The sequence below is a fragment of the Carica papaya genome, chromosome 1 (genome assembly GCF_054855325.1).
Source record: "Carica papaya isolate Zhongbai chromosome 1, ASM5485532v1, whole genome shotgun sequence".
NCBI classification, from domain to species: domain Eukaryota; kingdom Viridiplantae; phylum Streptophyta; class Magnoliopsida; order Brassicales; family Caricaceae; genus Carica; species Carica papaya.
Genome location: NC_142309.1, coordinates 25,472,771 through 25,488,731, shown reverse-complemented (window position 1 = coordinate 25,488,731; position 15,961 = coordinate 25,472,771). Strand labels below are relative to the sequence as shown.

The 15,961-nt window shown below is 34.1% G+C and overlaps 1 protein-coding gene across 1 annotated transcript; it reads right to left on the bottom strand.

Moving 5' to 3' along the window:
• Positions 1-3,156: 3,156 nt before the first annotated feature.
• Positions 3,157-8,101, bottom strand: PIP5K2 (phosphatidylinositol-4-phosphate 5-kinase 2). The gene is made up of 8 exons (XM_022044939.2): positions 6,362-8,101; positions 6,109-6,273; positions 5,693-5,858; positions 5,384-5,494; positions 5,091-5,284; positions 4,839-4,969; positions 4,647-4,740; positions 3,157-4,039 (listed from the first exon to the last, which is right to left on the bottom strand). The coding sequence occupies exons 1-8, from the start codon at positions 7,579-7,581 to the stop codon at positions 3,730-3,732; spliced, it is 2,391 nt and encodes a 796-aa protein (XP_021900631.1). The 5' UTR covers positions 7,582-8,101; the 3' UTR covers positions 3,157-3,729.
• Positions 8,102-15,961: the final 7,860 nt, after the last annotated feature.

The window sequence follows — 15,961 nt, the reverse complement described above, 5'->3', positions numbered from 1 at the left end:
AGTAGCCTGAAAACTTTTACCCCTATGACTTAAATTAGAGAAACCAAAAAAGGAGACTTCAAATTCATTACAAATGTTTGTCATCGTACGATGGTTTATATCTGTATATATATTATGATAATGTTTTGGATATTAGTTAATTTGGAAGGGAGATTAGGTGGGTTTTAGTGAAAAGTAGATAATAATAGAGGGGGATGGGGAGGGGGTTGTCTCCCTCCAAACAAGCCATATGTTTGGTATGATAATGGCTATTCCCCGACATGTGGCCGCAACCTCATTTAAGAATCCGGAGACCAAAGGAACTCATCCTTTCTTATCTATCTCTCTCATTCTTCTATTCATATTTGTACCTTTCAAAACATTACATGTTATTTCCCTAATTCACTTCCAACCCTAATATATCTCTCCATTTATATATATATATATATATATATATATATATATGCTTCTCCAACTCCTTGAGGATTTTTTATTTAATAAAAACCAATTTATTATTTTCAATTCATCTCTTTTCATCTATGCAAACTAAATTTCTTAATCTATGTATTGTTTTTGGTGGACGAGAAAAGCAATTTTATTGTGAAGAGAAGTTATACGAATCCTTTTGCCTCGTGGGATGATTAACAGACAAAACAAGTGGTAGAAATTTGGAGGATTGGCATGATAGCGAGAACCCAAAATAATTGATGGAGAAAAAAAGATAATGAAATAAATTATAGAAGGAAGAGGAGGGCCCATATAATTTGCATATTATCTCCCTAAGCGTTACATCTATATATACATACACACACACACGCACAGAGATATACATATATGTATGGGAAAGGATGGATGGATGGAGATTGCAACACCATACACGTGAGCTTGATGGTTATAGAAGATGAAGGGAGACCCAATTTTCCCAAAGTCCAAACCCACTTTGTGTGAATGATTGACGAGTTTGGTTTGGGTGGTGAATTAATTAAGATATAATGTATCTACAGAGGGACCATTACAGCCTTCATTTGTGATGCCCTACGCATATTAAATCTATATTTTGCATGCATGTGATTTGTCCCCATCATGGAATTACTCATCCATCAACTATATGTACATGTACATATATATATATATATATATATATCTACATACATAGTTGGGATTATTGAGTTTTTGGGAATGAGGAATCTTCCTCCTAAATTTCTTGGTTGCGGATAAACCAGTTTTAGAATGTAGATTCCAGTTGATAAAATAGCCAAGCGTATATGTCCATAACAGAATCTATTCATTTCTCTCAAGTATATATAGAACAAATCAGTTCCATGTAATATATATGTGTGTGTGTGTGTGTGTATAAAGGATTAAGTATACATACATAATCAGGTGATATAAGGATTGATTAGGAAAAGAAAGAAATAGAAATAAGAAAGGAAAAAGATTAATGGCGGTGATTGGGTGCGTGTTGTAATCGGAGAATGACAAATTGGCTGGCTTTATTTACATAAATGAAGTGTTCTTTAATTGGAACTAATCTTCATTGTTAATTACGATTAATAATTCGTAATTCATTTTACAAATGAAACTGAAACGGGTGAAGATATTGAATGTTTACAGCTATGGGGGATATTGACATAAGCTTTTAATTTAACAAACACTACAACCTCCTTTTAATTAATACCACTACCAAAACCTTTTTGTATATTATAAATGCTCCCCAAGAAAAACAAATCTCTTCCGTACCAACTCTCAGAATTTTACTCACTAAAACACTCTTCTTTTTATGCTTTTTATGAATGCAATATAATTCACTCCCTCACCCAATTCTAATCTATGATTTATATACATTGCAAATTAATATTTGGATTTGAGGTGTTTGGCAGCCGAGAAAGCAGCAAGGAAAATTCATGATAACCTCAGGGGCTTATTTGCGGATTGACATTAGTTAGCACTTTAAAAAAACTCATTTTTTTTTTTTAAAGTTTTGGAAGATGGACAAATTTTATTATTCCCCCCCTTCTCTACATGTGAATCACACACACACACACACACACACAATTGATTTAATATTCGCATGATCCCCTCAATCATCTTTTATTTTTATTTCATTTCTTATTTGATTATTACTTAAAACAATATCTTTTTAAAGTTATTATAGTGGCTATTAATTTACGACTTTATGACAAAATAATTATAATACCAGTAAAATATTGGAATTCTTTAAAAATAAATAGTGACTTTTTTTTAAATTTGGTGGATTCAACTAGTTGGGTTTATTTGTCTTGTGTCTTTTTTTACGATATTATTTGAACTGAATATCAAACTACATTAATTTTTATTTCATTGAATTTGGGTTCTTTATTGCCTTCACAACTCAAAAAAGTAAAATTTCTCCCAATCTGCCTCCTCTCTCTCTTTAATCACAACTCCTAATTACTACATGTAGACTCCAGATGAAATTTTCTCTTCTTCTTTTAGTCAAAGAAAATTGTTATAATAATAATCACTTTTTAAGTTTCACGTTTGCAGGAGGAAGTTAGCGGTGAGGTACATCCACCAATAGGCGTCCCTAGAGTAGGCTCAGACCCGTGCTTTGGGTCTGAGCGAGTAGACAGTAGAACCTCCAAAAAGAGCACTTAGGTCAAAGAGACCACCCCCTCTCTTGTGTGTGTTGTTTCCACCACAGCTGGGCAGGACTTTGACCTCTGCAGTAGACAACAATTTTTCTTCGTATATTTAATTAAATATGATTTCTAGAACGAGTTCCCAAGAGCTGTCCGAAATCACTAAATTACCCTTCCAATTTCGGGGGAATATCAGAGACAGATATATTGATCCTGCCACGTGGACGGTGGATTGGGATTATCGATGTGGGGACCACAAGGGTCGACTTTTCTTTGTAAAAACCCCTTCCCACATCCATCCATCCATCCATCCATCGTCTTCTTCAAAACAAGTGAGCAGGAAATTTTAATGGCGATAAAACAAGGAACAGAACAACAGTAAATAAAAGCATCTTTCTCTGCTTTTGATGCTTTAACTCCTCCTGCAAAAGCAACAAGACGACCCCATTTTCATACTACACATTTATTTTTATCTACACAAGATAAATAAAAGCAGAGAAAGTGAACGAAACAGAGGGGAGAGAGAGATCCCATGGGACCTCTTACTTTCCAAATATAAAAAACTAATATATATATATATATATATAACCTTTTTAAAAATATCTCTCAACACCCAAAAATTTGCATAACTATCCGTCCTTTCTATAATCTCTGTACACTTTTCTTATTCCAACTTCTTCCTCCTTCCCCTAAACCCATTTTTCAAATTTTTTTGTCTGGGAAACATTTTCTATTTCCCTATACAATCTTTCACAATTTCATATTACCACATAAATCCCACCCCAAAAAAATGTCAAAGAAAATGTTTAAAGAAAAAAAAAAGTGGAAATCAAATTCCATATTTCCCTTCCAAATGTACAAAAAGCACACCTGCCTTTTCCAGCTACCCGTGACTGATGTTTAAAATTCAGCCATAACCAATCCCAAAGACTAACTTGCCGTTCCCCCGAGTTCTCCCACACCGCAATTTCCAGTGGCTTCATCTTCTATCACTGTATGCTCAACCTGCATCACCAAGGGATGTTTGTTCTACCATTGTATTTGGCTCGGTTATGGTTCATTTGAGATGTGGTTGATCACCAATAACCCTTCTCATGCCACCGTCTTTACTTCTAGTTTTACCCAACTGCTACCTGTCTTCTATGAATATTCTTCCAATGAAATCTCGGAACCTCTTCGAGTAGAGTTTTGGATCCACAGCAGAGATAGAACTAGGGTCTGCTTGTAAAGATTTGTAGGCATGCTCTAATTTCTTGCTGATGTCATAATCTTGCAAGATATCAATGATCCCAAAATAAAGAACTACTTCATATACCTCACCGTTGCGACTAGGGGTTAAATGGTTTACTCCTCCAGATATATACTGATCAAAGTCACTCCTCCTAACCAACCGCTCAGCTCTTGCAGGCATGTTTGCCCCCAGTCTGATCAACGGTCTCCTGTTAAACAAGATACAAGTTTCTATATTAATAATCATCTCTCCTGGGCAATTTCACCAATCTTTTTCTATGATTTACCTTGCTTACAGAATGATCTAGCTAGGGTGTTGGATAATCCACAAAATTTTATCTTTACCTTTGAAGGAGTACAGAATCAGAATCATGAGAAAATAGATTGCCCATGTTGTTATAAAAATCATACCCTGGGTCTTCATGGCAATTAAATTCTAGAAAAGTCTAGGTTCTTATTTAGTATTTTGGCAGAGGACCACATCATAAGGCCCACTAACAACTGTTGTCTACTAAACTACCCTCCACAAAATCGCCAAGCCACTTTCAATTGTTCCTATGAAAACGATTTAATTCATTGAGAAAAATAATTGCCACATTTATTGCCATCAAAACCGGGAAGACAAAGTTCAACCACTACATATTCTCCCAATTGTCTGTCATAAGAAATAATATATATAGTCAACCCCAAATAAAATTCAATCTTTTCAGGTATTTTCTTTTATTAATATATTAATCAATCAATCATATCAAAACCAGTTAATCGGTTAACTAGAGAATCAACTAGAATGACCAAAAGATGATAGTGAAAACTTACCGGCCAGCCAAAACTCGATCCATATCTTGCAGTTCAGCCTCGAGGAAACGACAACCCCGCATGAACTTTTCATTTTGATAAGAGTCCTTCTTGCCTGCACAAGTAAACCAAAATTGTCATTCTGCAGTCGTACTTGTTCCAAGAAAGTGACACACGAATTACAGAAAAAGAAGCAATCTTAAGTAAGCTTACCAGAACGCAAAAGAAATGGTGACAATCCCATTTTGTCTCCTGTACTATCATCCCGGAAATGGAGACCAACCAAGAGACTATAATCCATAATTCTCTCAGCTTCCAAGAACTCACAATCTCGATCAATTTGCCTGAAAAGATTTGGACCAATGTTAAAAGGACTATGCTAATAATCCAAAAAGAAAAAAAAAATGGAGCTGGGCTTCAAAAATTGCCAAAAAGGTGTATTCAGTAGACATTAAACCAGCTTACTTGATTAGTTCCTGGAACCAATTTCGCTGGAGACGAAACACAAAATTGAGGTCCAGGTCCTTCAAGGTCGTGGTTTCATCAATCTCCTCTTCAGACTTATCTGTTGTTCGGCCATGGGAGGACCCCTTGAGGTCAAACCGCCTATGGATTCTATATTCTGAGCAGAACAGGTTGCCCATGACAATGAAGCGGGTCTGAGTGACAGAAACAGAAGTTAATCAACATGAGAAACTTCTATGAAAAGTAATCCACTTGACTCTAATAAATCAAAATCAGCGTCCTCCAACACATACCTTTTGGCCACCAACAGGTTTGACACAATGCACGCCATAGAATTTGGTCACAAGTGAATTTTCATACCGGCAGACATGTTGGTAATAACTTGGAAGCATCCTAATCAGCACCTGAACCAAGATAGAAAATGCTCAGGTCCAAGGTCCAACCTAGTTACCCCAACTCTCAAACAGGAGTATTTTGTTTGATTAGGCAAGCCACAAATTGGAAGAGAAACCAAACCTAATTGTCTATCCCTAATTATGCCACTGATGCCAACGAAGATTAGCTTTAAGAAAGAAAAAGTAAAACAAGTGGCCGAAACTAACCTTGACTTCAGACTTCTTCACTGTCTTAATCATAAATCTATCATCCTGCGTAAGGTAAAAAAAACTTCCACTCTTGCCAGGGGAAGAAAGTTCCCTAAGGGCATCATTTCCACAAATAGCTAGCATGTAATCAGCAGGATCCACTTGGAAGAGCTCCCTTAAATGCCTAAAATCAAGGACGAAAATAAACCCAGTCAAACCCAGAATCGTCAAAAACGAATTTGATAATCTAATGGTTATGCCACACAAGATACGGATTTCTTCTTGTTCATGTTGCAATCACAATCATCCAAAATGTCCAGAACAATATTAAGCTCGTAAATTCAATAACGTTATCTCCGCATTTCAAGGATAGAAAAGTGGACGGAAATAGCAATCAAGATTGCCGATAAGATTAAAAAAGATTGAGACAGTACCTGAACACCATGGGGCAATAGTCCTTCCATCTGAACTCAACAGATTGATGAGGCGGCGTAATCTTGGATCCTTCAGATGGAAACCGTGTCCAGAATTTTTCCTTGGGGTCAAAATCACTGGGTTTGAGATCCCCCAATATTGAAGCGTGCTTCCCAACCGAATGCCTACATAAATAACCTCAATGAAACCCAACTCTGGAAAGCAATAACAGATTAACAAGAGAAATCCAACCAACCAGGAAAAACAAGTTACCTGATACCCAATTGCAAGTTGAGCATCAAATCGTAATTCTTATGACCCTTGGAAATGGTCTGGCCAGGCTTCTTCACCTCACCACTGAAACAGCAGGGATTTCTCCTGAACTGCCGAAACCCATCTCGATCCACTGCAATCCCCTCGCGGTAAATCATGGATGCCTCCACATTATCAATTATATCGCAAGTAATATCCCCAGCTTCTCCATCGGACTCCCATATGCAAATCCTGGGGAAATTCCTCTCGACCCCCAAGCTCCCCCTCCCACCATCAACGGATGATCTCTTTCTTGTTGCAGTCACCATCAGATTGTTACCCTCGATCCCTTTCAGGCAACACTCCCTGCCTGCACCATTCCCGTTGTTACTGGTTACCACGTTGCTGCCGGGATAAAACGTGCCGTTTAGCTGTTGAATCTTAACATTGTCTTCATTCCACGTTCCAATGTAGCAGCTGCCGTCCGGCCAGGTGAAGACTCCGTTGCCCTTCGGCACGCCGTTTTCCCACTGTCCATCATAGCGGTTGCCGTTGGCCCATATCAAGACTCCTCGGCCGGAAATGACGCCGTTCTTCCACTCACCGACGTACTCGTTTCCGTTCTTCCAGACGTACCGACCTTGGCCATCCTGCAGGTTACGCTTCCAGGAGCCCTCGTAGTAGTCACCGTTTGCATACCGCTTCTGGCCGTAGCCGTGCTTGCGGTCAGCGCTCCAGGAGCCGCGATAGGTGTCGCCATCGGAGCCGATAAAAGTGCCGAAACCTTCCATCCTCCCAGACTTGAACTCCCCCTCGAAGGTTGCGCCTGATGGCCACGAGAACTTGCCTTTGCCCGATGCCTTCCCACGTTTCCACTCTCCCTCATACATGCATCCATCCTTCCACAGGTACTTCCCCGATCCGTGCGGTACGTTTCCCGAGAAGCTCCCCATGTAGAGATCCCCGTTAGGAAGGACCTTCTCAACCGTCGTACCAGACGACCCAGAAGCTACGGTAGCCCCGGGACCGCTCCAGGGAACCAGAGAGGTCGTGGGTGTGACACGGCGGCTAGCGGCCTGGGATCGGGTCCGAACCACCGGAGCCGGAGCGAATATTAGATCTTCTTCCTCTTGGTGTAGTTGCTGCTGCTTCTGGTCCTTGCTGAAATCCTCCTCCGATTTCTTCTTCTTGGTGCAGGATGCTACGTCGCTGGGCTCATCAACCACTAAAGCTTCACGCATTTTCGACTCATAAAAAAACCCACTCTCCTCCGTCCCTCGTATATCTGCCCTCTCTAATCCAACTAATACTAATCTCTTAGGTCTTATCACTGCATTTGTTTGTGGGTGTCGTGAGAGAAAAAATGGGGAATCTGGTGTTTTGGAAGGGATTTCATTTATATTTGGTCAATAAATATTTTGTCTGGACTAAGGGAGGGAACGGATTCGCCGGGGAGAGTCATTTCCGGTGGATTTACTTTCCTTTGGGAGCTTTCACTCTCTAGAAATCTCTCTTCTTCCGCCTCTCTTGTCTTTTCTCTCTCTACACCTTTCCCTTTATCTCTCTTTCTCTCTCTCTCTCTCTCTCTTTAAGTGCTTTCTGTTTTGGGAGAAAATAGGTGGGAATCCTGCTAACACAAACAGCACAAGCACACAAAAGAGAAGAAGATAGAGTGTGAGAGAGAGAGAGAAACTGAAAAATAAAAAAATATATATTTAAAAATAAATTAAAATTAGAGAGAGTAATGAGCCGGCTTTTGCCTAGGGAACGTTGCTGCAATACAAGAGAAGTGATTTTATTTTATTTTACTTTTCCATCTTCGCATATATTTTGGATGACGAATATGCCCTCGTGTTTCACTGTTAATTTCTCTTTTCTTGGGACTAACAGCGGTATCTACCTTCTCTTTGGATTTTCATAGTGACTCGACGGGATCGCCTAGGAAATGCAACTGAGTCTAACTACGTAAATTACTCTCTCATCCAATTTGCCCTTTCCCTTTTCCACTTAATTACACAAATGCCATTCTTAATGGCGTCGTTCCACCCCCCCTTTTTTTTTTTTTCTTCTTGTGGTCCTCTCCCCCTGTCCCTTCTCTGCTTCTAATTCCATAGACTGCGTTTTACAGTTAGCAGTGTCGTGTTTGAAGATTTATTTGATTCTTTTTATATTAAAAAAAAATTAAAATTGTAAATCCCACATTTTGGTAGGTGGATTTTACATTCTATAATTAGAGTTTTTGTTCTGCTAAAATAATCAGGATTAATAAACCAAGGAAAACATTATTAGTAAAAATAAATCTCACTCTTCTTTATCATCATTGTCAAACGTGGTTACACCATAAAACGTTTCCGTAATTCAACTCTAATTTTTAAGTGCGGCCATGACCCATTTAAGTGAAGTCTGTCAATCCTCCAATTTGAATATCAACCAACCATTAAATAGAAAGTGCTTTTTTTTATTTAATTTTTTGACCCAAACAAAATAATTTAATAATAATTTTGTTTTTTTTTATGTAAGAATAATATTCTTGAGTGTATATATATATATATATATTTTTTAAGTTTCAATTCGGTTAATATATTAAATTTTAATTGAAAAATATGCCGATTAAATATTTAAATATATATATAAATTTAAATGTGAAGAAATATATGATTTTGATCTCGTAATTAGGCATGTCATAATAGAGCTTTTTTTGTTTGGTAATTGATCAAAGTGAAAACCCTCATTGGATCCCAATCCATAGGATTTGAAAGACAACCCCCCACATCCACTCTCTTTTTTTGTTTAATCCAAACAACGCCCTCCTGTCTTGTAACACACCAATTAATGACAACCTTAACAATTAGCACCATAATCCATGAGGATATATGTTTAATTAATTATTAATCACACCATTAATATTTTATTCTCTATTAATTATTATTATTATTAGTATTATGTTTAAATCACACACCGAAGATGGTGAAATTTGTGCACGTGGCAATTGGAGACATCCACGTCAATCTCAATGCACTACAAGGCATTTGTAGAAGAATCGTGACAGACAATTTTTGGCTCAAATCCTAATTAATTAACCGTAATTTCATATTTAATAATTTCATTAATCATACTTTTAGTAATTAACGTCTTCCCCCATTATATCAACACTGCAGTTCAAGAAATTAACTTTTTCAAATGACAGAGATATGATTTATTATTATTATTATTATTATTATTATTACGTTCTCTTTTTTTAATTTTTAATTATCTCGTAAATAATTTTTTTTTTTAATATAACATAATATATATTTACTATTGCACTATTAATAATATTTAATAGGTTGAAATTAATTTTAATTTATTTACTTTTTCATATAATTAAGTTAACATTTACTATATATTTGTGACGAAGGAATAAATATCTAGAAGCTAACAAAAGTAACCCAATAAAACCGGTTGATTATTATATGAAAAGCACGATTTAGTTTTTTTTGGTTCAAATATTTTTCTGCTTTTTAATTCTTATCCTCTTCTTTTTATTATTTTTAATATAAAAAAATGATTTTTTTTAAAGTGTGAATTCATTTAAACAGGTTATTATTGATATTTTAAACATAAAAATCTAAATTCATCATAAATTATATAAAATCAATTTACATACATGCCTAATGAGTTATGCTAAAATAGTTTATAAGTTTCTATACTATTTAATTTTTTAGTCATACTATTTTATTTTACCTTAAGCTTATAGAAAGTGTTCAAAGTATATTTTAATTTATTTATTTAAATCAACTCCAAAATTTATTAAAAAAATATGTAAATCATTAGTTTAGTCTGATTATTATGGTGTTAGTAAAATTGTCTCGTAAATCATATTTGATACATTTTGAATGATCATTATTCACATTAAATGCCACATGTTCAATACCACAACGTGTAAATATATTTTTTGATTCCCCAATATAAATCAATTTGATTAAAAAACTAATTCATATAAACAATAACAAAATTGGTTTATTGATTTTAACTCGAAAACTCTAAATTCTTAAATCACATCTTATTCCTCCTCGAGCTCTTGTTGGAGTTATTATCAAAGATGACTTCAAGACATGTGTTGTCATTTGTTGAAGAAAGAATCGTTGGAAAAAGGCACGACGAGGAAAGGAAAACATTATTGCATAAATTTTCAACGAAGCTCGAGTTTGCCGGGATGAGTATTTGTTTATGACTTTTAATTGGGTGTTGGGCGATAACCATAATGCAATTGCTCAGCATGAAGAGTTTTTGATCCTTCTAATGTAATTTTTTTTTTTTAATGTATTTTCAAGCTTTCATTAAAATTCACACTGACCGACCGATAATATTATATATATTTTTATTATTAAAAATAAATAAAATACTGCAGTCATTAGTGAAAAAGAAAAAGTCAGAAAAATAAATTATTCAAGAAGTTCTTAATAGTGTAAAAGAGTTTGAAATTTCAATTTTAATGCCCAAAAAAAGTTATTATAAAATCGAGGGAGTCATATACAAATATATTGTAAAAATAAAATAATAATAATAAATAAATAAATATTGAGGAAAGTTCATTTTTATTTATTTATTTAGACATTGTCTTGAATGAGCACGAAGATGAAAGCCATTACTGCAGTGAGATGTGAGGAGGAAAAGACAATGAATTTGGAAATTTGAGGTTTCAGAGTTTGAATCAGCGAACTCTTTGATCTTTTCATTTTAATGAGTTTTTTTTAATTAAACTAATTTATGTTGTAGGAATCAAAAATTTCACTGTCATATATTATATTGTCGTCGAATACGTAGTGTTTAATATAAACCACGTTAATAATAAAATAAATTATTTTAAAATAATACAATAACCAAAATTAATATTTTGCTTATTAATCCACCTATTTTATTGCCCCTACTTACATATTTTTATTGTAATTATACATGTATTAACAAAGAAAAAAAATATATGTACGGTAATCTGAACCACCAAAATACATAATGTTGAAATAAAATAAAGATCTTCGTTAATCACATAATTAGGATTCCTCTAATTTTTTAATTAAAATTATAATGGATAATTTTAAAAAGATTCTCAAAGTACGTCTGTCTCCAGCTCTTTAGTTTTTTTTGCTGCCTGATTAAATAACGAGATAAAAAATTATTTAATTAATAAATGTTTTGTTGCTAATAAATAATTTCCTCGTGTATTTCTTCATACACTGCCACCTTAATTTTAAAACATTGACGTATTTTTCACTAGTACATTGTATAGGTAACTAGAATTATATATATATATATATATATATACACGCGCGCGCGCACACAAGTAATTGACAAACATGTAAGTAATATACAAGATAAAAAATTTATGTAATAAGATGTATTCGTTGAGACGCAAGCATAATGACTAATAATAATAATATACACAAAATTTATAATATCCATTGTATAGTTTTAAAGATATAATTAAAATCCATCCGTAGTACTCAGTAAAGCTTTTTTGTCCCCACTTACCATTTTCTTCTTCCGCAGAGACTATAAAAATTTCAATAGTTAAAATATTATGTAGAATTTTTAATAATTATTTATATAATAATACAATTAAAATTTCATTAATTAATTTTTTATTAGTCGCAAGAGACGGAGTTAGAGGCAACTAGACGGCGTTAATATTATTATTATGATATTGATGGGTCAGCATTAAGTAAGATATAACCTCGCGTTTTATAAATTACAATTCCGTGGCAAATGGAGTCTACAACGGTTAGCATTGTTTAATGATCCCAATCCTTCCTCTTGGTTAATTAATTAATTAATTAAATAGAAAACAGAGTTACAGGATCAGCACATACTCTGATTACGCGTACATTTAAGTCGTGTTCTCCAATTAATTGGTCTTAAATTAATAACACTAATCCCTAATTATCAATTTCGACGACTGATATTTATTTATTAATTAAAATAAATACGAAATATTATCAAATGCGTTACTCATCATTTATTATAATTTTCTTGTAATGACTCGAGTTCTGGTTGAATAAAAAAAACAGATTTATTTTGCCAAGATGAAGCCAAACAGTCGCTTTTACAGTTGGGAGGTGCGGAGTGGAGTGGAGTGGAGAGTGGAGTGGGACCTTAAACGACGTCGCTTTCGAAGAGTCCGACATGCGACGTTGCCACATCGACCATTCAAAGGACACCACCTTGGACGTGTTCCCCCGGCTGTGCCTTCCACCTGATGTTGCCACGTAACTTGCTGTATTTTTTTGGCCGTAGATGATGGGATTGCCAACCCACGCCCCAATTGCCCAATCATTTCTCTCTCTTTACCAATTTTCTGGGACCCATCTAACTTTTTTTAATTAATTAAATTCAAATTTTATTTTACGTATTTATGCATCATCAAGTAATCCCTTCTTATCATCTAATTTTTTTTTTTTTTTTTTTTAAAAAATATATTAAAATACAAGTTTTTGATTTTATAAATTAATTAATACTTTGGTAACCGTCCACGAATTTATAATCTCTATATACGTATACGATATATACCCTTTTATTTAATTATTTTTTTAAGGATATCTTATGTATATAATGCCCATCGTTGAATCTGTTTTTAATATATTATTTTCCATGTATATAATATAATATGCATCCATACTGTAATGTCAAGTCCATGATTGCAATACATTCAAACTCTTCTGTAAGAGTTGCCTTACTACTTACATCTCCACATATAAGCGCCTATGAGTTATTTACACGTGTGTATGTGACCAAATATTAGAGTATACACGACATGCACAAACACGTACATGTGTGGACAGTAGATTGAAAAAGAAGTAAGTAAATAATATGCTTTGGTTGTTTGTTTTCCTCTGTAAATATATTGGGGTAATACCATATTTGAAAAGAGTAATCAATTAATATAATAAATTGAGTTTGAAAAAGTTTGTTGAGAGAATTTTAATTTATTGGGTTTTTATATTTGATTATATGTATGTATCTATGTATGTATGTATGTATGTATATGTGTAAGTAAAAAGCCCAGGAAGCAATAAGTGGAAGAAATATAATAGTTGGTAGAGGAGAATACGATGATTAATCTTTGAATATTCTTTATTAGTATCATCGATTCCATGATTGCATTTTATTAATATCATCTTAAATAGGATTAAGTAAAAATAAGATAAATTAACAAAAGAGGAAAGGACAAGGCAGTTGGGGGGGTTTGTTGTCAGTATATATACAAACACCTAAATTATATATACAAACAAATTTCCCTTCCCCCAAAAATGAGAAATTTGAGAAATTGAGAAATTGAAATACGGCAATCGATCAGATTAAATGGGGGGGTTTTTTTTTGAGTGGTGAGGACAGGTTGGGCGGTGGGTTCACGCGCTCCAACTGACCCACCCAGCACGTGCGTAGTCCGTTAATGTCTAACACGCCGTTTCTTTTTTTATCTCCACCAGATATTTGTAATAAATGCTTTTCGACCCCGTTTATTTCATAATTAATTCATCAAATATATATTTTAAATTCAAAATTTGACAAATATATACATATATATATATATATGTACATACATTAAGGATTTCAAGGTTACTGCTCCAAGCAGCAAGTTAGTAATCTGAGGTGCTCCCTAGAAAATCATTTTGACTTCTCATTTTCTAATTCTTGACAGGGGAAAGTGATTAACGTGATGACCCAAATAATATTTTGTTTGAATTAGATTTTGGTAAGAAAAGAAGAAGAGGGAAAAATGTGAATTAAGGAGATGGTCTCTGCAAAAACTGAATTGCCTGCAAATTTTCAGAAATAGCTGTGTGCCTCGGCCTTTGTCGTTTTCCCCTTCAAACTTAATTAAATTTAAATTACAAAAATTCACCTCCCCACCCACCTTCTTTTCTGGGTTTTCCCTAAAATTTTAATTTTTCTTTCAAAAGAAAAAAGCTTTCTTGTAGTAATAGTTTTCATCTTGTATTTATTTATTTTTTATTTGTTTACAAAAACAATATCTTACACGCACTGTAAATATGTGTATATACACACACACAATACATACGATATTCCCTTTATGCTTCTATGAGGATCTGTGAATATTCTCTACCTCGTCGCTTTTCTTCATCATCTTCTTCTTCTTCTTCTCGCTCGTCCTTACTAAACAAACTACTACTCCCTCACGCTTTCCTCTTTACGCCACTACTTTCTTCCCTCTTTATTCTTGTTTCTGGCCCAAAAAATTTGAAGGGTATCTCGTTTACACCCATGTAGTACTTTTTAAGGTTTTAGTTCTGAATAATTTTTTTACTATATAGATTAAGAATTTTTATGCAATTTATTAGAAAATTATGGTTTTTAAAATTAAAGCCAACGTAAAGATAATAAAATTGGGTTCATAAAGTAGAATTAAAACAATATGTTTTAAATACTTAGTTTTGATAAAATTGGATTCTTATTCTTTTTGGCAAATTGAGTTTGATGTGTTCATTGTCAATTTAATTACTGTCTTTGTCATTATAATAACTTAACAAACTTGATTGCTGTCCTACCACATGTAGATAGATGGAGAGCAATATGATTCATGCAAAGAAAAATTATTTACTTAACACCCACCAAAACCCTAATTGATGTTAACAATAAATTTATATATATATATATATATGTACATATGTAAGAGATGATGGTAATAAAAAGATTCTAAAAGAAGGGAAGCAAATATGTGACAAGTTGAGCTGATGGAGAGTCACAATTAGCCGCCTCTACAGCTCTGTCTGTAGTTAAACGAAGAAAGAAAACCCATCACCTTTTTCCTTGCAATTGACACCAGAATCCATGAGAAACTAAGAGGATGCTAAAGATTAGGCTCTGGAAAAATGTGATGTAAAAGGGCGTCATCAAAAAACATCCGTTGAGTTATGGGTTGAATTGGACGGGTCCCCTCAGTTTAAGGGGCGTTGATTGATTGGTCAAGATTTGATTGGACGGTTAAGATTGTGTTTTCTTTTTGCAGGTAGTGGGATATGGATTCTGTTGGGTCACCCATCCATCCATCATCATCATCTATCATCCAAAGAACAGAAAACAGAGAACCAGCAAATTTATTAACAAATTTTAAAAAACAAAAAACGTTGTAGTATCAGGCTCAAGCTGTATAGCTAGAGCTGTTATTTCTTCTATCAATATACAAATACCCATTACGTCATTGTTTATATAAGAGAGAGAGAAGAATTAAGTTTGATGGGTTCAAAGCTTTACAAAACCCAAAAAAGTTTTTTAAAAAATGAAAATAAAAAACTGTAGAAAGGATTTTGTTGGATACAAAAGGTGCTAAAAACGGGTCAAAAAGCCTATAAATATCCTGGCAACGGGTAGATATCAATCCATGGTGAATAATGGCAGACTCTATTATTCAGAAAGCTCATAGCGGCTTATATGTAAATAGAAACCACGCTCAACAATGGCTCAAATGCTAACAACTACCACATATATGTATAATGCGTTCTGTATTATCTCTAACTTACAGAACTTTTATTATCAGAATAAATTTCTCTTCATACTATTTTATCCTTGATTGAAACTATTTTGAAAGAGAAATAAACAAGTGTACAAACAAACAAGACCTAAAAA